At 45.7% G+C, this 25,401-nt stretch overlaps 1 protein-coding gene across 1 annotated transcript in view; it reads left to right on the top strand.

Annotated features, from left to right (window-relative positions):
• Window positions 1-13,161: 13,161 nt before the first annotated feature.
• LOC306912809 (retinal-specific phospholipid-transporting ATPase ABCA4-like) overlaps window positions 13,162-25,401 on the top strand; it is a gene marked incomplete at its 3' end in the record, with an annotated part of 193,394 nt that continues 181,154 nt past the window's right edge. Inside the window, exons 1-4 of the mRNA XM_079489265.1 lie at window positions 13,162-13,291; window positions 19,148-19,241; window positions 21,626-21,767; window positions 23,552-23,691. Of these exons, the coding sequence (XP_079345391.1) occupies window positions 13,226-13,291; window positions 19,148-19,241; window positions 21,626-21,767; window positions 23,552-23,691 (442 nt within the window). The 5' untranslated portion in view covers window positions 13,162-13,225. The remainder of the gene's footprint in view (window positions 13,292-19,147; window positions 19,242-21,625; window positions 21,768-23,551; window positions 23,692-25,401) is intronic.

The raw sequence follows: 25,401 nt of genomic DNA, 5'->3' as shown, positions 1-25,401 counted from the left end.
GTGAGCTTGTAGATCGGCTATTTGAACTGTTTTCAAAATGATCCGCAAATGTTTTAAAAAAATAAAATAAAGCCCCACACGTTTACACATAAGTGTAGAAGATTTAGAACACTTTCCTGGGGGGGGGTCTTTATGTGTGTAATAAATAATGTGGTTTTAGATATTTTAGATTGTCATTATGGGAATTAACCAAAGCATTATGGGAATTGTAGTCCAGGAAGGAAGTGAGATCATGCAGTGTCCATGACAGCAAGGGCACTGCTAAAATCTAAAATATCTTAACCCATTCAGGGCGGGAACCCTTTTTGGTGTTTTAAAGGAGAATTCCATGCTAGAAGGCTTTCTTACCTTTATTTGTAGTTGTTACGTCCCCACCAAAGAGGTCCAGGTGTTGTTTTGTGCAAAAACTCCTTATTGGCTATTTCCCCTACCATAAGCCCTCAATGAATTGCATTGAAGTGAATGGGAATTGAATGGGGAGATGGGGTGTTGTGCTAATTTGCTTATTTCCATTGCTCAGAATTTTTTTTTTTGTATATATCCTCTCTTCATAATGTAAATAATATCCCAAGCGGCACACTTTACTACTTATTTCGATGGAAATAAGCGAATTAGCACAACACCCCATAGCCCCGTTCAATTCCCATTCCATTCAATGCAATTCATCGAGGGCTTATGGTAGGGGAAATAGCCAATAAGGAGTTTTTGCACAAAAAAACACCTGGACCTCCTTGATGGGGACGTAACAACTACAAATAAAGGTAAGAAAGGTCAGAACGCCTTCTAGCATGGAATTCTCCTTTAAGCATTATGTTATGCTTTAGCTACTGAAAAATACCAGATCCACAAGCTCGTAGCGCGCCACCGAGTGGCGCGCTACGAGCTTGTAGGTCTGCTATTTTTTTTTAAATGGTGAAAATGCGGCACAAATCTTTGAATATATATTCTTTCCGAAGACTGTTTTTTTATTTCGACGTCAGGCCTAAATATCTTAAACCACATATTACACACATCAAGACGCCCAGGAATGGGTTCTAAATCTTCTAAAAATCATTAACATGTATATTTTTTTTCAAAAAAGGGTGAAAGGGTTAACTCAATGGAAGTCAACATGTTCAAAATAAAGACAAAAATCAAAGACGCACTTATAAGAGCGTTACTTCACCTCGTGTTCAATTGGCTATTTCAGCTGTCCGATCACTATTTCAGCTGTCCGATCACTATTTCAGCTGTCCGATCACTATCCGATCACTATTTCAGCTGTCCGATCACTATCCGATCACTATTTCAGCTGTCCGATCACTCGGCGATCAGTCGCAGTGGCAGCACGCCAGAATATTTATTCTGATTCAGTTTTTTTTTTTTTTTTTTAAAGCTGTACAATTCACTTTTATTCTTTTTAATTGTGTATAAAAGTCCTAACCGATCACTGCTGTATTACTGTATGTTTATACCAGGATAAAGAAAAGAGAAAACGAGTTTATGATTGATTCTGTTACAACCTACTGTACAAGAGACACGGTGTACAGTATAGCCACTGCATAAACCCTTTTAGACCCGAGCACGGCGATCTGCGTCGCCACATAGATTTTAACCACTTTAGCCGTTAAAAAATAGCAGATCTACAAGCTCATAGCACGGCACCGAGTGCTACGCTAGGAGCTTGTAGATCTGCTATTTAAAAAATAAAAATAAAAAAAAAGAAACGTCGTAAAAACGTGTGCAAATCTTTGAATATATATATTCTGTCACGGAGAACGTTTTTGACTCAAATCTTTGCGTCTGGGCGGGTCCCTGGGTCTGGGCGGGTCCCTGGAGCGTCTGGGCGGGTCCCTGGAACTACATATTATTTTCAGATGGGGAGGTCGGCGGCCAAATGCAGATCATTTTTGGAATCCTTGACATTTTTGAGAACCAGTGAAACACTGATATAGAAACTGTTGATGATTTAAGAAGACATTTTGTAGAATCGACCTTTTAAATGGGTTTTAAAAAAAAGTATTTTTGGTGCACTTACCGCCTCTAAGAGCGTCTGACTGACGTTGCGTCTTACCGTAAAGTCAGACTATATATTGTATACACTACAGTGTTCTTTTTTTCAGGTTACTATACTTCCTTGCCGTAAGACCGTAAGTGTATAAAGCGACATAATTCCTTTGTATTATTTTGTTTTGTTTTCGTGTTTCGATCAATAGCTCAATGCCGTCTCGACTGACGCCGTTCCAACCGACATTGTTACATATAACTATACTGTACTGTACCATAACATGTTATAATGGGTTGTCTCTGGTATGATTTCACCTCGGCCGATAAGCTTTTAAGGAATACAACGTCATTGGATGTTTTCAATAAGAAGGAGGAGATTCCTGGCCTGTTTTAACCCATTTTGGGTGGGAACCCATGTTGGTGTTTTAAGCATTATGTTATACTTTTAGCTATTGAAAAATAGCAGATCTACAAGCTCATAGCGCGCCACCGAGTGGCGCGCTATGAGCTTGTAGGTCTGCTATTTTTTGAAAAGACGTGAAAATGTGGCGCAAATCTTTGAATATATATTTCAGAGCGAACATTTTTAACTAAAATATTGGCTTCTGGGTGGGGGGGGGGGGGGTCCCTGGAACTACATATTTTGAGATGGGGGTCCGTGGCCCAATAGAGATAATTCTTGACATGAAAAAGGTTGAGCACCACTGACATAGAAACATGGGTTTTAAAGGTTGAGCACCGCTGACATAGAAACATGGGTTTTAAAGGTTGAGCACCACTGACATAGAAACATGGGTTTTAAAGGTTGAGCACCGCTGACATAGAAACATGGGTTTTAAAGGTTGAGCACCGCTGACATAGAAACATGGGTTTTAAAGGTTGAGCACCGCTGACATAGAAACATGGGTTTTAAAAGTTGAGCACCGCTGACATAGAAACATGGGTTTTAAAGGTTGAGCACCACTGACATAGAAACATGGGTTTTAAAGGTTGAGCACCACTGACATAGAAACATGGGTTTTAAAGGTTGAGCACCACTGACATAGAAACATGGGTTTTTCAGAAAAATGTTAGGATTTTGAAGCCTTTTTTTTTCGACCTCAGTCCAAAATGGGTTAACACAGAGATATAACATATATTTGTTGTTAATAGCCAAAGCACTCTCTCTCTCTCTCTCTCTCTCTCTCTCTCTCTCTCTCCGTCTCTCTCTGTCTCTCTCTCTCTCTCTCTATATCTCTGTCTCTCTCTATATCTCTGTCTCTCTCTCTATCTCTCTGTCTCTATCTCTCTGTCTCTCTCTCTCTCTCTCTCTCTCTCTCTCTCTCTCTCTCTCTCTCTCTCGCTCTGTCTGTCTCTCTCTCTCTCTCTCTCTGTCTCTCTCTCTCTCTCTCTCTCTCTCTCTCTCTCTCTCTCTCTCTCTCTCTCTCTCTCTCTCTCTCTCTCTGTCTCTCTCTCTGTCTCTCTCTCTCTCTCTCTCTCTCTTAAAAAAACAACAGAATGATTATATTATTGATACTAAACTCACATGTTGAAATAAATGAATTATATGTGCGGGGGGCGTGGCAGAATGTTGAATTGTATTATTATTAACTTTTCATTTCACTTTTACAAAACAGGTACATAAAAACAAACACCTTTTTTGTAACTTATTAAACTATATTATTGGACAACTGAATATTATACCGCTTCCTTTTCTGTTGGAGAACGACTCACAAGTTTTATTTTTATGTTAATCTGAGTAGAAACTAGATAAAGTGCCCCTCGGGGGCACAGGTCTCCACCAGGGCAGGTCAGGTTGTGGCCTCCTGGTGGCGCTATAACAGGCCAGGTCTCCACCAGGGCAGGTCAGGTTGTGGCCTCCTGGTGGCGCTATAACAGGCCAGGTCTCCACCAGGGCAGGTCAGGTTGTGGCCTCCTGGTGGCGCTATAACAGGCCAGGTCTCCACCAGGGCAGGTCAGGTTGTGGCCTCCTGGTGGCGCTATAACAGGCCGATGTGAAAAGGCTGCCATTTCTTCTAATGCCTTGGATGGAAATTGGATGATTTTGTTCCAAAAAAAACCCTGTTGGTGGCGCTATAACAGGTATATTTTTTTCCTCAGCTTAGTAGAAAAGTATGTGAAAGATTTAATGTAAATTGCATGCTGCAATCTGGAGGAGTAATATCACAAAATGTTTTTCAAAAGTCGGCCTCCTGGTGGCGCTATAACAGGCCGTTCTGGAACTTTTGGGGCAGAGGTTCATCGTTGGCATCCAGGGAGTGTGTGCAAAATGTGGCATTGACCGGGTTAACAGTGCCGGAGATTAGCTGTACACAGACGGACGGACGGACACGGACGGAGTGCAAAACATACTCTCTCCCCATGCCTTCGGCAAGTTCGGCCTGCATGGTGGAGACAACTAAACATACTCTCTCCCCATGCCTTCGGCCTGGTGGAGACAACTAAACATACTCTCTCCCCATGCCTTCGGCCTGGTGGAGACAACTAAACATACTCTCTCCCCATGCCTTCGGCCTGCATGGTGGAGACAACTAAACATACTCTCTCCCCATGCCTTCGGCCTGGTGGAGACAACTAAACATACTCTCTCCCCATGCCTTCGGCCTGGTGGAGACAACAAAACATACTCTCCCCATGCCTTCGGCCTGGTGGAGACAACTAAACATACTCTCTCCCCAGGCCTTCGGCCTGGTGGAGACAACAAAACATACTCTCTCCCCATGCCTTCGGCCTGGTGGAGACAACAAAACATACTCTCTCCCCATGCCTTCGGCCTGGTGGAGACAACAAAACATACTCTCTCCTCATGCCTTCGGCCTGGTGGAGACAACAAAACATACTCTCCCCATGCCTTCGGCCTGGTGGAGACAACTAAACATACTCTCTCCCCATGCCTTCGGCCTGGTGGAGACAACAACACATACTCTCTCCCCAGGCCTTCGGCCTGGTGGAGACAACAAAACATACTCTCTCCCCATGCCTTCGGCCTGGTGGAGACAACAAAACATACTCTCTCCCCAGGCCTTCGGCCTGGTGGAGACAACTAAACATACTCTCTCCCCATGCCTTCGGCCTGGTGGAGACAACAACACATACTCTCTCCCCAGGCCTTCGGCCTGGTGGAGACAACAAAACATACTCTCTCCCCATGCCTTCGGCCTGGTGGAGACAACTAAACATACTCTCTCCCCATGCCTTCGGCCTGGTGGAGACAACTAAACATACTCTCTCCCCATGCCTTCGGCCTGGTGGAGACAACAAAACATACTCTCTCCCCATGCCTTCGGCCTGGTGGAGACAACAAAACATACTCTCTCCCCATGCCTTCGGCCTGGTGGAGACAACTAAACATACTCTCTACCCATGCCTTCGGCCTGGTGGAGACAATTAAGCAAGAAAAGTTAAAAGCTATAGGGCTGGGCAATTAGCTGGAAAAATGTTGGGAACCGATATTTGGAACGAATAAAACTTTTTGTATCAATTTCATTGTACAATGGTGGCCTTAATATCTAATCTACAAGCTCACAACATGGCACACAGCGATGGGTTGTGTTGTAGAGCTTGTAGATCGCTATTTGAAAATATTCAAATTGCATTCATCGTAAACGATAAACGTTTTAAATCCTAATACTGAAGTCATAATTATACTGTGATACATCTCATAATTGGAGACGATGTACTGCTTAATGAGTACTTTCTAACTTTTGGTTCTTTACTTTTGTACTTTTAAGTACATTTTGAATGATGTCGTCTATACTGAGTACAAGTAAAAGTATCAATACATTGCAGTATTGATACTTTTACTTTTAAAAGTAAACAATGTGAGTACTTTTTCTTTTCCACCACTTAGGGTGTGTTATATAACGTCTGATTTACAAAACAACGGTTCCCTGTGTGTCGGTGCGTGCGTGCGTGCGTGCGTGCGTGCGTGCGTGCGTGCGTGCGTGCGTGCGTGCATGTGTGAATTAGCAGACCTAGCTGGAAATGATAAAAGTCCCCGGTCTCGAAAAATCACACCTGTGTGAACTGAGCGGTGCAACTACACATTAATGTATAGTTACTGTACTGTCCTCTCTGTATACTGTATTGTAGTGTGCTGTGTTCTCTACTGTACTTTGATTATTTTTTGGAAAAAAGATCCTCGAGAAATGACAGAGTTACCGCGTGGGGGTCCCCGGGGTTCCGTGTGGGGGTTCCCGTGGGGGTCCCCGGGGCTCCGTGTGGGGGTCCCCGGGGGGACTGTAGTCTGTACGACTACAGTCCCTTGAAATGAAAATGGTCGAGAATCCACTGCTAGAGCTGTACAAATCTTCTCTTATGGGGGGTCCTTGGCATATCTTTTCAAATCTGGGTCCGCAGGGCTAGCGTCAATTTGGGGGTCCTTGACATGAAAAAGTTTGGAATCCATGCACTGCTGTAACTATAGGCTACTGTATATGGATTTTGCTGGTTACTTACATTACAACAACAACAGGTCACGTACAGGTCTTAAATTCACACATGGATGAGTGGGGGGGTTAACGACCTCCCCGCGCAGTCTCACCGAGGAAGGAGATTAAATCAATCTGCTTAACGTTTCACAACAAGGAAGGTATGTGGGGGAAACGGCACCGGCTGGCGTGGAGCAACCTTCTGCCCTCATGCTGCTGCTGTACCCTGATTAATGTTCATGGGATGTCCACCACGACCCACAGTTAGCCTTCCTCAGGAGGTGAGTTTAAATATGACGCTATAGAGAGGATATACACACATGTTTATTTTATTATAGCCTTAATAAGTCGTGTTGTAAATGAGAACCGAGCGAAGAGAACAACGTATGTACATGTGCTTGTGATGATGGTGGTCCTATTATAGGACTTTGAAGCAACTAGTTGATCTCTCAATAATTAATCCATCATTCCTCATAATTAACAGGCTACTGCTATTACTGTACAGTGCTGTTTTAGTGGTCGAACATTGATATAGCACGTTGCAGCACGGTGTGTGTGTGTGTGTGTGTGTGTGTGTGTGTGTGTGTGTGTGTGTGTGTGTGTGTGTTTGTGTGTAACGCCCTGGGGTCATGCTTAGCCACCCTTAGCTAATTAACCTCATTACAGCGCTATTACTAGCGCTGTTAGCGTAGCGCACTAGCGCTACGATGCTACACCCTCAATGAAAGTGCTTCTACCTTCCGCTGTTGTTTCCGTCGACTAAAACTATGACGAAAAATGTTCGTCGACTATAACTTTTTTCACTGACAAACTAAATGGAAAGCAAATTAAAACTAAGCTATGGTGACTATAAAACTATGACTAAATAGCCTGTCGATTTTGTCAACAAATAAAAACTAGACTAAAATGTTAGGAAGGGACTAGTGGACAAGAGATCCAGTATAAGTCATTTTACACTTGGTTGCGTGCTGAAAATGGCAGATCTACAAGCTCACAACGCGCCGCAGCGCGACGCGTTGTGAGCTTGTAGATCGGCTGTTTTCAGCAAGTGTAAAATCTTCCATTATGACGGCATCAAGGCCCGCCAAAATCCATTTTAGTCGACTATACATCACCTGTAGATTTAGTCGACAAAAATCTTATGATATTTAGTCGACTAAAACTAGACTAAACACTAAGACATTCCAGGTGACTAAAATGTGACTAAAACTAAATGCAAACGTTTCAAGAGTCTATGACTAAAACTAAAATAGACATTTTCTGCCAAAAACAACACTACTACCTTCCGCTGCGCTGCTGCAGTTTAGCCGTAGCCTGTAGCATGTATATACGTTTAGCTTCTATGGGAGTCAGTGTTGATTTTACTCGACTAAAACTATGACAAAAAATGTTCTGCGACTACCTTTTTTCACTGCAGAAAACTAAATACTGAAGAACTGGTGTGAAAACTCCTTATAGGGATCAAAAACAAAAACAAAACAAAACAAAACAAAGGGGGTGCAGTACTTAGTTTAGACAGTACTTGGTTTAGACTAGTCATTGGTTTAGACTAGTCATTGGTTTAGACTAGTCATTGGGTAGACCAGTCATTAGTCCTACAACTACAACCTATCTACCTGGTTTAGACTAGTCATTGGGTAGACCAATCATTAGTCCTACAACTACAACCTATCTCAAACCCTCACCCTAACCCTAACCTCCCACGGGGCAGCACACCTAAACCTAACCTTAACCCATGTCTAACCAATGACTACTTCTAAACTATGCACCCCAAACAAAGGAACTTGTCATTCACGAAAAACAACCTGTGCAGTCTGTTACAATCAGTGGACAAATAGTGGAGGCAGTAGACAACTTTAAATATATTCCTGGTGAAGACCCGGATCGGTCGAAACGTTGATTCCTGAACTATATGTACCAATAAAACTACTGGGAGCTAAACATCGGTGTGCGGACATATCCAACCTTTTTCCTGTATGTATATTTGTGTCCAGCAGCACCCGTAAACATTTTCTTCCAGTCTGAATTTCTGGGCGGCGGTGGCTCAGCGGTAGAGTGGCTGGATGGTAACCGTACAAGGTTGCCAGTTCGAACCCTGTGGGCTCCCCCAGAGTCAGTGACGAAGTGTCCTTGAGCAAGACTCTGCACCCCTAATTGCTCCTGATGTGCTGGTTGGTGCCTTGCATGGTTTCCTCGGCCATCGGTGTATGAATGTGTGTGTGAATGGGTGAATGTAATGCACAATCTATGTAAAGCGCCATAGATGAAGGTGCTATATAAATGCACCATTTACCATTTTAAATATTTAGACACGTATATTGACAGAAAACTGAATTTCAGTGAAAATACTGACCAGACTTTTAAAACCCGTAACCAACACCTCCACCTACTACTACGCAAGCTCAACTCCTTTGGAGTGAGCAAGCATATCATGGAAACAAATAGCCGAAATAAATAGCCGATCTACAAGCCTACAACGCGTTGCAGTGCGATGCGTTGTGAGCTTGTAGATCTGCTATTTTCAGCATGCAACTAATTGTAAAATAACTGAGGCCTATACTGGATCTCTTGTCCACTAGTCCCTTCCTAACATTTTAGTCTAGTTTTTATTTGCTGACGAAATTGTCAGTATATTCAGTCGTAGTTTTAGTCATCATAGCTTAGTTTTCATTTAGTTTTCGGCAGTGAAAAAAGGTAGTCGACGAACATTATTCGTCTTAGTTTTAGTCGACAAAAACAACACTGATTCATATCATACAAAGTATTGCTATAATAATTAAATATTGGCTTATATTTGCAGATAAATCAGCTCTGAATCATGTCACGACTGAGGACAAAAATATATGAATACCGGTAAATGACATTGTTTGTTTGTCGTGACCATGTGCAGAGACACATGCACCCCTCTGCCCTCTCTCTGCTTCGGTTGTTAAGCCTTATCTGACTGTCAGGGAAAAGAGTATTTCAATTTAATTCGGATGAATTCAGTGAAATTGAGACATTGTCAAGAGCGTCACCAATGAGACCATATTTGACTGAGGGGCTGCCATTGGATTTATTTCAATGTCTCATGAAAGCAGGGAATCATAGCTTTAAATTGACATATTGTTTGTTCAGTTTGACCCACCAGTTTCGGAGATATGGCTTATAGAGTAATGTCTTGCAGAGAAACAGCGAATTGAGAAAACAGGCTTGAAAAGGTTCACTTCTGTGGACTCTACCATTACACCTAGCTACATGTTTAAGCATTTATTTCATATTTACATGTCTTCTGTGGACTCTACCATTACACCTAGCTACATGTTTAAGCATTTATTTCATATTTACATGTCTTCTGTGGTCTCTAACATTACACCTAGCTACATGTTTAAGCATTTATTTCATATTTACATGTCTTCTGTGGTCTCTAACATTACACCTAGCTACATGTTTAAGCATTTATTTCATATTTACATGTCTTCTGTGGACTCTAACATTACACCTAGCTACATGTTTAAGCATTTATTTCATATTTACATGTCTTCTGTGGACTCTAACATTACACCTAGCTACATGTTTAAGCATTTATTTCTTATTTACATGTCTTCTGTGGACTCTAACATTACACCTAGCTACATGTTTAAGCATTTATTTCATATTTACATGTCTTCTGTGGACTCTAACATTACACCTAGCTACATGTTTAAGCATTTATTTCATATTTACATGTCGTCTGTGGTCTCTAACATTACACCTAGCTACATGTTTAAGCATTTATTTCATATTTACATGTCTTCTGTGGTCTCTAACATTACACCTAGCTACATGTTTAAGCATTTATTTCATATTTACATGTCTTCTGTGGTCTCTAACATTACACCTAGCTACATGTTTAAGCATTTATTTCATATTTACATGTCTTCTGTGGACTCTAACATTACACCTAGCTACATGTTTAAGCATTTATTTCATATTTACATGTCTTCTGTGGTCTCTAACATTACACCTAGCTACATGTTTAAGCATTTATTTCATATTTACATGTCTTCTGTGGTCTCTAACATTACACCTAGCTACATGTTTAAGCATTTATTTCATATTTACATGTCTTCTGTGGTCTCTAACATTACACCTAGCTACATGTTTAAGCATTTATTTCATATTTACATGTCTTCTGTGGTCTCTAACATTACACCTAGCTACATGTTTAAGCATTTATTTCATATTTACATGTCAGACATGCTCTAGTAGCCCATGTGAAGCTAATAGCTCATTTTTGATAAAACATAAATAAATAAATCCAGTTTTTATCCTCTGGTGAAAAGCTGAAGGCTGCACGATGACAGCCCCTCAGTCAAATCTGGTCACATTAGTATAGGCCTACTGTATGCTTTGATACTGTTGTCTTGTGAGTCTCTATCTCTGTTGACTTACTAGAGCTATGAAGTCATCCCATAGGCTATGGGTAGGGCTATGAAGTCATCCCATAGCTCAGGGGTTCTTACTAGGGCTATGAAGTCAATTACATTGGACTATATAAACACAGCCTGACTCCTATCCCATAGCCCTATATGGGAATAGTATTAATATAGCATTATGTGACATTAGAATGATAACGGCCGGATACCCCGTCCGTCCAGGACAGGACAGGCTTCAGACGGGCCTCCTCAGGAGAGGAGGAACATGCACAGTTGAGACCAGGAAGTTGTAATTTGGGATTGTACAACTTCCTGGTGGTCTAAACTGCGCATGTTTCTTTCCTTCCAGGGAGCAACATGGCGTCCACCGTACGGTCTTCGCTTCTCGTCCTCTTTAGATAGTCCATGGACTACATGTTGTCTCAGGAAAGGCCTATTCATAGTCTGGATTTTCGGTAGTGAGGTGACCACCGCTCCGGTGGTGAGCTGACCACCGGAGCTGAAATAACGTTGAGCAGTGGTTAGTAAAAACAGAGAGAAGGGCTGGAGCGGTGGCAGTGGTTTGCTCTTCACCGCGGCTCGTGACGTCATGTTGTAGTTCGGTGGTCACCCCACCACCGAAAATCCAGACTATGTATCCCCCTTTCTGAAACCAGCTCCTCGCCACTCGCGCTACACACTTGCCCTCGATATGCGCGTTCACGCGAGGCTGCGCCATATTAAGTGTCGTCCGAAACCAAGCAGCCTTGAGTGGAAGTGGCTTATAAAGCCCTCAAGAGCGAGTCTGTGCCGATCTAGACTCGATTGCCTTGTGCAGCCCTGCTCTGTGTCCGCATGGAAACCGCGACCTACACATGTAAGAACCACCACAAATAAATGATAAATAAACTCCTCCTAAACAATCTTCATCTGATGCAGAATAGACAACGCTCCAACTGATGTTCACAAGGGCTCTTTATTTACCCCACCGTGAAAAAACTATAAATGAAACCACACAAACAAAACAACTTTTAACACAATGATTTATAAACACCATGGATGTATATGACATGTCATTTTTGACAGTCACGCTGTATTTCCTTTTTCCATATTAATGAAATCCACGTCAGAAACATAACTGTAAACAAAATAACAGGTAACACAATTGCGTGATGGTAACCATGGCAACGAAAGGTATCTGTTTCCTGTTTCTGCACAAGGAGGGCGAGTGTATTTCCAAACAGTTTTTTATACCCAGCACCCTAATCAAGGGAACTTGATTCAGCTGGAGGGGCACTTTCTGACGAGGGAACCTCCTGAGAGCACTTCAAGTCAAGGGACTGGTTTCAGAAAGCCCCTATGAGCCTTAAAACAGCCCTCCCCCTATCCACAAGGAGCAGTGCACCAAAGCATTATGGGAATTGTAGTCCAGGAAGTAAGTGAGTGTCCATGACATCAGAGACACTGGGCTCACTGCTAAAATCTAAAACAACAAATTACACACATAAACAAGCCCCCTCAGGAAAGTGTTCTAAATCTTCTAAACGTCATTAACATTTATTTTTTGCAAAAAGGGTGAAGTGTCCCCTTAACTATTGCTCCTTTAAAGATAAAGAAAATCAGAATATTTTTTATTATTTTATTTTTGCAAGAACAATTACATTTTTCAGGAGACAAAGACTTTTACTTGGATTTGATTGTCAAACAAAGGCCTGATTCATACAATGGTAGGCTTATATTATGCAACAAAAGTACAGAACTAGCATGTGAGCTTGCCTTGTAGGGTCTGCTATTTGGTATGTTCTCTTAGCATGAGGCTAATGGTGGTATGGCTGTGTGTTGACTAGCATGAGGCTAATGATGGTGGCTGTGTGTTGACTAGCATGAGGCTAATGATGGTGGCTGTGTGTTGACTAGCATGAGGCTAATGGTGGTGGCTGTGTGACTAGCATGAGGCTAATGATGGTGGCTGTGTGTTGACTAGCATGAGGCTAATGATGGTGGCTGTGTGACTAGCATGAGGCTAATGATGGTGGCTGTGTGTTGACTAGCATGAGGCTAATGATGGTGGCTGTGTGACTAGCATGAGGCTAATGATGGTGGCTGTGTGACTAGCATGAGGCTAATGATGGTGGCTGTGTGACTAGCATGAGGCTAATGATGGTGGCTGTGTGACTAGCATGAGGCTAATGATTGTGGCTGTGTGACTAGCATGAGGCTAATGATGGTGGCTGTGTGTTGACTAGCATGAGGCTAATGATGGTATGGCTGTGTGTTGACTAGCATAAGGCTAATGGTGGTGTCTGAGTCTGACTAGCATGAGGCTAATGGTGGCTGTGTGTTGACTAGCATGATGCTAATGGTGGTGTGTTGCAGGTGTGTGTGTGTGTGGGCTAACTGGACACGTGTCTGTCCAGGTGAGGTGGAGCCAACATGGGGGCAACCAGCCAGGTCCGCCTGCTGCTGTGGAAGAACTGGACCATCCGCAAGAGGCAGAAGGTACAAACAAACAGCTCAACGCTGTAACCCCCCCCCAATGGGAGCTTAACTACAAACTGAACTATAACCTCTTGTAGCCCATGCTAACTAAGTTAGCATAACAAGATGGAATCCAAAACAAGTTGACTAAATAGTAACTTTGTTGTGGTACAAAATAAATAGCCACAACAACCACATCAACTCACAACAAATCACATGTGTTGTGAGCTTGTAGATCTGCCAGCCTATTTTTTGAAATAAACAAACAAAAGGGGGAAAACAAGCTAAACATTTTCTAATAGTTTATAGAAATAGAAATATAAAAAAACAGGTCTATTGAACATGTCCATTTATAATGGCATACCCCAAACAGTTGTCAATTAAACCAGTGGTTCCCAAAGTGGGGTCTGGGGACCCCCAGGGGCCCTTGAGGGAGTTCCAGGTGGTCCCCAGCTAAATGATAGTTAGGAACCAAATGGACCCGTTTGGTTCCATTTTTGTTTAAATTAACATTGGTTTTTCAATATGCCTATAAATTGGGGGTACCAGAGATATAAATGCCATTAAATGGGGGGTCCGTAGACTAATGCATGTCAAACCTGGGGGTCCTTGAAGTTAAATGGGTTGAGAATCACTGCTAGAGCCGTACAATCTTCTCTTATGGGGGTCCCTGGCATATATTTTTGAAATGGGGGTCCGCGGGGCTAATTAGTGTTAATTTGGGGGTCCTTGACACAAAAAAGTGTGGGAACCAGTGCCACTGAATTAAACAATCAACTGGGGTATTCAAACTATATATTACATCACTCCCTTGAGTCCCTTCGATTATATCTTCTATCCAGCCGTGAGCTTGTAGATCTGCTATTTTCACAATCTGTGGAACCGAGTCAAACCGAATGCCAAGTGCTTGTCAGGGTGGGCCGGGGGGAACGTACTCAGTTAAATGGAAATGTTGGGAACCACTATATGCTACTATTGAGATTGCCACTGGTAGGCCTATAGGTGCAGGCTAGCCGCAATTAGCAACTATTTTGAGTGGTGCAACCACTCCTATAGACAGCTATGTGTGTGGCTGTGTCCCAGGGTCTGTCCCTGGCTGTGTCCGAGCACGGAAATAACGTTAATAGCGTTTGTTCACCACGAAGTGTCACTGTTGCACAGCCTAACACACAGGGAGGAGGGCTACAGTACAGCACAGCACAGCACAGCACCACTCACTTCAGACACTTCTGATTTTTCATAATGGGATGAATCTAGAGTTGCCCTATATTTGACTCCCCATTCATCCAATTTGCGTTTGCGATCTGCTTGTATTAAACGACGTTTAAACACATTTTTGGAACAAAAAGCCTCAAATCATTGAGCGCCACCAGGAGGCCACACTAACCTGACCTGTCACCTGGCCCGGTGGAGACCTGTGTCCCGAGGGGCACTTTTTCTAGTTTCTACTTTATTCATACTTTTAACGCTAATCTCAGAGGAAAACATATTGTACTTTTACTCCACTACAATTATTTGAAAACTTTAGCAGTTCCAAGTTGTTGTGTTACTGTAGTTACATTATGAACATCACACACATGAGATGGAAAATATAGTCCATACAATACTATGCTTGTCTGTATCACTAGTATAAAATATAGCTATGCCTTGTCTGTATCACTAGTATACAATATAGCTATGCCTTGTCTATCACTAGTATAATCACTGTTGTCAGGAGGAAACCACCTAACTCCATTTTGAGGTTTTAGATTATTATTATTTTTTGCATAAATAAGTGCTATTGAACACCCTTTACGTCTGTATGTTGTTAGGAAAATATCGAACCAATGGAAAGTAGTAAAAAAAACGCTTTGGACAAAACACCCAAAAACTCCATTGGATCCTCAAACTGTCTGCTAAAGCAGCTAACTCCACCACCTCTCTACCCCTCTCAAACTGTCTGCTAAAGCAACTAACTCCACCACCTCTCTCCCCCTCTCAAACTGTCTGCTAAAGCAGCTAACTCCACCACCTCTCTCCCCCTCTCAAACTGTCTGCTAAAGCAGCTAACTCCACCACCTCTCTCCCCCTCTCAAACTGTCTGCTAAAGCAACTAACTCCACCACCTCTCTCCCCCTCTCAAACTGTCTGCTAAAGCAGTTAACTCCACCACCTCTCCCCCTCTCAAACTGTCTGCTAAAGCAGCTAACTCCACCACATCTCTCCCCCTCTCAAACTGTCTGCTAAAGCAACTAACTCCACCACATCTCTCCCCCTCTCTCAAACTGTCTGCTAAAGCAACTAACTCCAGCACCTCTCTCCCTCTCAAACTGTCTGCTAAAGCAGCTAACTCCACCACCTCTATCCCCCTCTCAAACTGTCTGCTAAAGCAGCTAACTCCACCACCTCTCTCCCCCTCTCTCAAACTGTCTGCTAAAGCAGCTAACTCCACCACCTCTCCCCCTCTCAAACTGTCTGCTAAAGCAACTAACTCCACCACATCTATCCCCCTCTCAAACTGTCTGCTAAAGCAACTAACTCCACCACCTCTCTCCCCCTCTCAAACTGTCTGCTAAAGCAGCTAACTCCACCACCTCTCTCCCCCTCTCAAACTGTTTGCTAAAGCAGCTAACTCCACCACCTCTCTCCCCCTCTCAAACTGTCTGCTAAAGCAACTAACTCCAGCACCTCTCCCCCTCTCAAACTGTCTGCTAAAGCAACTAACTCCACCACCTCTCCCCCTCTCAAACTGTCTGCTAAAGCAGCTAACTCCACCACCTCTCTCCCCCTCTCAAACTGTGCTAAAGCGACTAACTCCACCACCTCTCTCCCCTCTCAAACTGTCTGCTAAAGCAACTAACTCCAGCACCTCTCCCCCTCTCAAACTGTCTGCTAAAGCAACTAACTCCACCACCTCTCCCCCTCTCTCAAACTGTCTGCTAAAGCAACTAACTCCAGCACCTCTCCCCTCTCAAACTGTCTGCTAAAGCAACTAACTCCACCACCTCTCTCCCTCTCAAACTGTCTGCTAAAGCAACTAACTCCACCACCTCTCCCCCTCTCAAACTGTCTGCTAAAACAACTAACTCCAGCACCTCTCCCCCTCTCAAACTGTCTGCTAAAGCAACTAACTCCACCACCTCTCCCCCTCTCTCAAACTGTCTGCTAAAGCAACTAACTCCAGCACCTCTCTCCCTCTCAAACTGTCTGCTAAAGCAACTAACTCCACCACCTCTCCTCCTCTCTCAAACTGTCTGCTAAAGCAACTAACTCCACCACCTCTCCCCCTCTCTCAAACTGTCTGCTAAAGCAACTAACTCCACCACCTCTCCCCCTCTCTCAAACTGTCTGCTAAAGCAACTAACTCCACCACCTCTCTCCCTCTCAAACTGTCTGCTAAAGCAACTAACTCCACCACCTCTCCCCCTCTCTCAAACTGTCTGCTAAAGCAACTAACTCCACCACCTCTCCCCCTCTCTCAAACTGTCTGCTAAAGCAGCTAACTCCACCACCTCTCCCCCTCTCAAACTGTCTGCTAAAGCAACTAACTCCACCACCTCTCTCCCTCTCAAACTGTCTGCTTTAAGCAACTAACTCCACCACCTTTCTCCCCCTCTCAAACTGTCTGCTAAAGCAGCTAACTCCACCACCTCTCTCCCCCTCTCAAACTGTCTGCTAAAGCAGCTAACTCCACCACCTCTCCCCCTCTCAAACTGTCTGCTAAAGCAACTAACTCCACCACCTCTCCCCCTCTCAAACTGTCTGCTAAAGCAACTAACTCCACCACCTCTCTCCCCCTCTCAAACTGTCTGCTAAAGCAACTAACTCCACCACCTCTCCCCCTCTCAAACTGTCTGCTAAAGCAACTAACTCCACCACCTCTCTCCCCCTCTCAAACTGTCTGCTAAAGCAACTAACTCCACCACATCTCCCCCTCTCTCAAACTGTCTGCTAAAGCAACCAACTCCACCACCTCTCTCCCCCTCTCAAACTGTCTGCTAAAGCAACTAACACCACCACCTCTCCCCCTCTCTCAAACTGCCTGCTAAAGCAACCAACTCCACCACCTCTCCCCCTCTCAAACTGTCTGCTAAAGCAACTAAATCCACCACCTCTCTCCCCCTCTCAAACTGTCTGCTAAAGCAACTAACTCCAGCACCTCTCCCCCTCTCAAACTGTCTGCTAAAGCAGCTAACTCCACCACCTCTCTCCCTCTCTCAAACTGTCTGCTAAAGCAACTAACTCCACCACCTCTCCCCCTCTCAAACTGTCTGCTAAAGCAACTAACTCCACCACCACTCTCCCCCTCTCAAACTGTCTGCTAAAGCAACTAACTCCAGCACCTCTCCCCCTCTCTCAAACTGCCTGCTAAAGCAACCAACTACACCACCTCTCCCCCTCTCAAACTGTCTGCTAAAGCAACTAACTCCACCACCTCTCTCCCCCTCTCAAACTGTCTGCTAAAGCAACTAACTCCACCACCTCTCCCCCTCTCAAACTGTCTGCTAAAGCAACTAACTCCACCACCACTCTCCCCCTCTCAAACTGTCTGCTAAAGCAACTAACTCCAGCACCTCTCCCCCTCTCTCAAACTGCCTGCTAAAGCAACCAACTCCACCACCTCTCCCCCTCTCAAACTGTCTGCTAAAGCAACTAACTCCACCACCTCTCCCCCTCTCTCAAACTGTCTGCTAAAGCAACTAACTCCAGCACCTCTCCCCTCTCAAACTGTCTGCTTTAAGCAACCAACTCCAGCACCTCTCCCCCTCTCTCAAACTGTCTGCTAAAGCAACTAACTCCACCACCTCTCTCCCCCTCTCAAACTGTCTGCTAAAGCAACTAACTCCAGCACCTCTCCCCCTCTCAAACTGTCTGCTAAAGCAGCTAACTCCACCACCTCTCTCCCTCTCTCAAACTGTCTGCTAAAGCAACTAACTCCACCACCTCTCCCCCTCTCAAACTGTCTGCTAAAGCAACTAACTCCACCACCACTCTCCCCCTCTCAAACTGTCTGCTAAAGCAACTAACTCCAGCACCTCTCCCCCTCTCTCAAACTGCCTGCTAAAGCAACCAACTACACCACCTCTCCCCCTCTCAAACTGTCTGCTAAAGCAACTAACTCCACCACCTCTCTCCCCCTCTCAAACTGTCTGCTAAAGCAACTAACTCCACCACCTCTCCCCCTCTCAAACTGTCTGCTAAAGCAACTAACTCCACCACCACTCTCCCCCTCTCAAACTGTCTGCTAAAGCAACTAACTCCAGCACCTCTCCCCCTCTCTCAAACTGCCTGCTAAAGCAACCAACTCCACCACCTCTCCCCCTCTCAAACTGTCTGCTAAAGCAACTAACTCCACCACCTCTCCCCCTCTCTCAAACTGTCTGCTAAAGCAACTAACTCCAGCACCTCTCCCCTCTCAAACTGTCTGCTTTAAGCAACTAACTCCAGCACCTCTCCCCCTCTCTCAAACTGTCTGCTAAAGCAACTAACTCCACCACCTCTCCCCCTCTCTCAAACTGTCTGCTAAAGCAACTAACTCCAGCACCTCTCCCCCTCTCAAACTGTCTGCTAAAGCAACTAACTCCACCACCTCTCCCCCTCTCTCAAACTGTCTGCTAAAGCAACTAACTCCAGCACCTCTCCCCTCTCATGCGAGTACTTGACAGTATAAAGGCACTACACCAACTTTGATGAGGCAGCACTTTCAAAATATAAGGTTTTCTTAATTTCCTGTAAAAAAAGATATATATATTTTAATCTCCTGAAAAATGTATTTTTTTCATTTCCTGAAAAAAAAAAAATATTTTGGAGTTAGGTGGTTTCTTCCCGACAGCAGAGATACATAGGATGATATTTTCATTGTATATTTTTATTTATTTTTCGTCCCTTCACGTTTAGGAGCGTTTCCTCATGGAGATCTTGTGGCCCCTGATGCTGTTCATTACTCTGGTGTTTCTGAGGAGAGCCAACCCCCTGTACCGACAACATGAGTGTAAGTTAGTTCATTACTCTGGTGTTTCTGAGGAGAGCCAACCCCCTGTACCGACAACATGAGTGTAAGTTAGTTAACCCACTTTTCTTCTTATTTTAATGATGTTTGGGAGACAATAAACACATTCCTGGGGATTTTATGTGGGTAATAAATTACGTGTTTTTAGATATTTTAGTATTTCAAAGTGTCCATGATGTCATGGACACTGCGGGCTCACTTCCTTCCTGGACTACAATTCCCATAATGCTTTGGTGCACTGCTCCTCCTTAATTGTGGATGGGCTGTCTTACTGAGACAACATGTAGTATGTTCCATCATGTTTCGAAGTGTTCGTTGGATATCACTCAACGGCCCTGCGTGCGTATCACCTGTTTTGAAATGGCACATAATGCGGGAGGCAGCGGGACGTTGCTTTGCTGAAAGCGAGCACTTCCAAACTCTATTTTTTTTTTTATCCCACAATTTTGTAACCCATTTTTCGCCCCTGTGTCAATTATCTAATGTGATCCTGGGCTCTACACACCCTCCGCCAACCTAGTCCCCATATATGGGGGACATGGGGAGAGCAACGGACTTGAACTCATGCTTCCTTCATGCCTGAGTGTCCAAGTTGCTCCTTTACACCTGACAGGGGGAGTTTCCCTGGTTGGACGGGACGTAGCCCGTGGAAGGAACACGTTATTCCAACCAGTTCCTTTCCCCTCCATCAGGCGCACCGGCTGGCCAGGGGGAGGCAGTTTAGTGTCCAGGATTACTGCATGTTTTTTGTGAGGGTACCTACCCTAGGGGACACGGGGAGAACATGCAAACTCCACACAGAAAGGCCCTTTCGCCAACCCCGCCTCGGGTATGGGCACTGATGACGCGGAGGAGGAAACACGCCGCCAGCACCCACAGCGTCCCGAGCGGGAATCAAACCCAGGACGTTCTAGCTGTGAGGCGACAGCACTACCAACTGTGCCACCGTGCCCATCGCTTCCAAACTCTGACACACACTGAAAAATAATCGCCTGCAAGGAATGTGTTGATCGGGACGTGTGCGAACGGAGGGGTGGATGTGAAATGTGTTGTAATGGGCTTTGGATAAAGACCTTATATAAATGCAGTCCGTTTACCATTAACCCTTTCTGTTGAAGCAGACTATGTTCCTCCTGTATGAATGTCCGCTCTGAATGAAGACATTATATTATTTTAGATGTTTTAACGTTTTTCAAAATGCTAGTACTTTCTTGGTATATCTCATATATTTGTCATATCTGTGCACTTTTTTCATCACAAAGCCTAAAAGGCAAACAGAAATGTAATTTATATTGATATAAATTTTTTTCCAATTTCCAATGCCAAAATATTCCATAACAAATATTTCTCATCAAAATATATTGTATATTATATACAATATACAAAGTACAGCGATATTCCATCCATCCATCCATCTTCAACCGCTTATCCGTAGTCGGGTCGCGGGGGCAACAGGGCACTAATCAGATCACCTCTCTGCTGCCCCCTACAGGCCACTAATCAGACCCTCTGCTGCCCCCTACAGGCCACTAATCAGACCCTCTGCTGCCCCCTACAGGCCACTAATCACCTCTCTGCTGCCCCCTACAGGCCACTAATCAGACCCTCTGCTGCCCCCTACAGGCCACTAATCACCTCTCTGCTGCCCCCTACAGGCCACTAATCAGACCCTCTGCTGCCCCCTACAGGCCACTAATCACCTCTCTGCTGCCCCCTACAGGCCACTAATCAGACCCTCTGCTGCCCCCTACAGGCCACTAATCACCTCTCTGCTGCCCCCTACAGGTCACTAATCACCTCTTTGCTGCCCCCTACAGGCCACTAACCACCTCTCTGCTGCCCCCTACAGGTCACTAATCAGACCCTCTGCTGCCCCCTACAGGTCACTAATCACCTCTCTGCTGCCCCCTACAGGCCACTAACCACCTCTCTGCTGCCCCCTACAGGTCACTAATCAGACCCTCTGCTGCCCCCTACAGGCCACTAACCACCTCTCTGCTGCCCCCTACAGGCCACTAATCAGACCCTCTGCTGCCCCCTACAGGCCACTAACCACCTCTCTGCTGCCCCCTACAGGCAACTAATCACCTCTCTGCTGCCCCCTACAGGCCACTAATCAGACCCTCTGCTGCCCCCTACAGGCCACTAATCACCTCTCTGCTGCCCCCTACAGGCCACTAATCACCTCTCTGCTGCCCCCTACAGGCCACTAATCAGACCCTCTGCTGCCCCCTACAGGCCACTAACCACCTCTCTGCTGCCCCCTACAGGCCACTAATCACCTCTGCTGCCCCCTGCAGGCCACTAATCAGACCCTCTGCTGCCCCCTACAGGCCACTAATCAGACCCTCTGCTGCCCCCTACAGGTCACTTCCCCAACAAGGCCATGCCCTCGGCGGGCCTCCTGCCGTGGATCCAGGGCATCTTCTGCAACGCCAACAACCCCTGTTTCCAGTTCCCAACCCGGGGAGAGTCCCCCGGGGTGGTCTCCAACTACAACACCTCCATGTGAGTATAGATACCTCCACCCAACCCTAACCCTAACCCACCCAACTACAACACCTCTATGTGAGTATAGATACCTCCACCCAACCCTAACCCTAACCCACCCAACTACAACACCTCCATGTGAGTATAGATACCTCCACCCAACCCGGGGAGAGTCCCCTGGGGTGGTGTCTTAACTACAACACCTCCATGTGAGTATAGATACCTCCACCCAACCCGGGGAGAGTCCCCTGGGGTGGTGTCTTAACTACAACACCTCCATGTGAGTATAGATACCCCACCCAACCCGGGGAGAGTCCCCCTGGGGTGGTGTCTTAACTACAACACCTCCATGTGCGTATAGATACCCCACCTTGACACCACCCAACCGAAAAAATGAAATATTAATATATAAAAAACAAAATCACACCCGTGTGAAGTGAGGGGCGCTCTTATCATCTTACAACACCGAGGACAAAACCAACATTAAACTCATTGTCAACGGCGTTTTTAATGTTTGTCCAAGGAAAAACAATCATTCAACCTGTATATAGGAGGGGCTAGCGCCCCTCAAAAACCACACATGGGGTTCTGCTATGGGGAGAAATATGTCTCGAAAGTATTCACAAATATTCCATGATTTACAAATGTGTTTCCGAGATTTACAAAACATGTTTGAGAACCGGTTTAATCAGGTTGTTGAAGTACTAGAGAAGAGGGTCAATATGTGCGTGCGTGCGTGCGTGTGTGCGTGCGTGCGTGCGTGCGTGTGTGCGTGCGTGCGTGCGTGCGTGCCCATGTGTCTATCATGTGGATGCAGGTGTGCGGTGAATGGGCACATTCCTCTCTCTCTCTCTCTCTTTGAACATGGTGTGCATAAAGGTGTGTGTGTGTGTGTGTGTGTGTGTGTGGGTGTGGGTGTGGGTGTCGGGGTGTGTGTGTGTGTGTGTGTGTGTGTGTGTGTGTGTGTGTGTGTGTGTGTGTGTGTGTGTGTGTGGGTGTGTGTGTCGGTGTGTCGGTGTGAGCTCGCCACCGTCGGTGTGTGAATGTGGGATAGTGAGGACGCTGGCGTCGACTGTTCACCTCCCAATGTATGAATGAATGAACCATTGTAAAGCGCTTTGAGCACTTGGAAACGCGTTATAAAACATGCCATTCATTTAAAATAAATCACACCTGTGTGAACCGAGTGGTGCAACTACACATTTATTGTTATAGTTACTGTACTGTAGACTTTGTTTTTTTAAAACATCTTGAAGTGGAAGTGGAATTCCCAGTGCAGCCTAACATTACTAAACTCCTGGTTAGAACACACTGACCCAGTCTCACACACACATGCACACACGTGCGTGCACGCACGCGCACACACGCGCCGCGTTCATGTGTGTTACTACATATGCCACCCCCCCTTGGGGTGTTAACATCTCCAGTTCCCTGTGCTTTGCTGTAGTTTAGTAACTTTTGTAGCTGTTCCGTTCACAGCATACAGTGTGCGTGGCTGTGTTGCTGCCTCTCTCTCTCTGTAATGAACAGGCAACAGTGCAATACTACACAACAGCCCCCCTACTGGTACTCATGAGTCACACATGAGTCACACACACACAAACAAACATACATAGTCACACACATAGGTGAACGTCACGGACATTGCTGTTCCTTGGAGTGGCTGCACCACTCAAAAAGAATGCCATTCATTACTCTGTGTGTGTGTGTGTGTGTGTGTGTGTGTGTGTGTGCGTGCGTGCGTGCGTGTGCGCGTGCGTGTGTGTGTGCGTGCGTGCGTGCATGCGTGTGTGTTGTCTCAGATTGGCTCGGTTCTACGCGGACGCCCAGGAGCTCCTGTTCAGCGACCCAGAGCTCCTCCCCCTGGCCCGCCTCTGGAGGGAGCTGACCGGCATGGCCCAGTTCATGGACACCCTGCGCACCCGCCCTGAGCTGGTCCGAGGTCAGTTCACCTAGTTCATGGACACCCTGCGCACCCGCCCCGAGCTGGTCCGAGGTCAGTTCACCTAGTTCATGGACACCCTGCGCACCCGCCCTGAGCTGGTCCGAGGTCAGTTAGTCCAGTTCATGATCACCCTGCGTACCCGCCCTGAGCTGATCAGAGGTCAGTCACCCTGCGTAGCAGTCAGTTTGCGGACAGGTGTTGGGTGAAATAACCCCTCAGCTAAATGAGATAGACCCATAAGGTTGGTTCCATTTGTACACTGAGTTAAATTAACTTTGATTTTACAATATACAGTACGTACATTGGGGTCTCATGGGGGACCGTAGCCTAATTCAGATGGGGGTGGTCCTTCAAATGAATGGTTGAAAATCACTGCTAGAACCGTGAAAATCTTCTCCTTGTTGGCATAATTATCTTTTCAAATTGGGGTCCAGCTCGGGCTAATGAGTGAGGGGTCCGGCTCGGGCTAATGAGTGGGGTCCGGCTCGGGCTAATGAGTGAGGGGTCCGGCTCGGGCTAATGAGTGGGGTCCGGCTCGGGCTAATGAGTGAGGGGTCCGGCTCGGGCTAATGAGTGGGGGTCCGGCTCGGGCTAATGAGTGGGGTCCGGCTCGGGCTAATGAGTGAGGGGTCCGGCTCGGGCTAATGAGTGGGGTCCGGCTCGGGCTAATGAGTGAGGGGTCCAGCTCGGGCTAATGAGTGAGGGGTCCAGCTCGGGCTAATGAGTGAGGGGTCCAGCTCGGGCTAATGAGTGAGGGGTCCGGCTCGGGCTAATGAGTGAGGGGTCCAGCTCGGGCTAATGAGTGGGGTCCAGCTCGGGCTAATGAGTGGGGTCCGGCTCGGGCTAATGAGTGAGGGGTCCGGCTCGGGCTAATGAGTGGGGTCCGGCTCGGGCTAATGAGTGAGGGGTCCGGCTCGGGCTAATGAGTGGGGTCCGGCTCGGGCTAATGAGTGAGGGGTCCGGCTCGGGCTAATGAGTGGGGGGTCCGGCTCGGGCTAATGAGTGAGGGGTCCGGCTCGGGCTAATGAGTGTCAATGTGGGGGTCCTTGACATGGAAAGGTTTGGGGACCACTGACCGAAAACTCTCACACACACACCTGCCTTTACTAATGTCACAATCACCTCCTTTCACCTTTTACCCTAAAGGTACCTAAAGGTATACCCTTTACCCTGAAGGTACTTGTCTTACGAAAGCGACTCATTCCAAACCACACGACGGCATAAATAACATAATTAAACGTTATGAGTTGAGACGCCATCGATGATGGAAGTGGACTGAGGTCATTCCAGGCTGTGACTGATTAGGAAAAGGGGGCGTGTCCCTCAGCTGTCACTCACCTGGTGGTGAAACACCATGGAGTCGCACATATATCGGTTTCACATTCCACGCTCGTACACCCCCCCCGCCCACCCACACCCCCCTCCCTCCACTCGGCACGTTGACACACTTCAGTTCAGTTTCAGTTCAGTTTTATTTTTATTTTGGTCATAAATACAAAAACAAAAAAACATTACATTACATGTATTCAATTCATCGTGTTTTTTTACACTTAGACCAAAAAGGGTTTAGGCTGAAGCCAATGGCTTATTGTGCCTATCCCAGGGGGGGAGTGGGGGGGACATAAAACTGACAGAGAAACAAAGAGAAGAAACAAAAAAACAAGAAAAAAAACAAAAAACAAAAACAAACAAAAAAAAAAAAACAAA

Source organism: Electrona antarctica (assembly GCF_951216825.1).
Source record: "Electrona antarctica genome assembly, chromosome: 20".
NCBI classification, from domain to species: Eukaryota; Metazoa; Chordata; class Actinopteri; order Myctophiformes; family Myctophidae; genus Electrona; species Electrona antarctica.
This window is presented reverse-complemented; position numbering and strand designations above follow the sequence as displayed.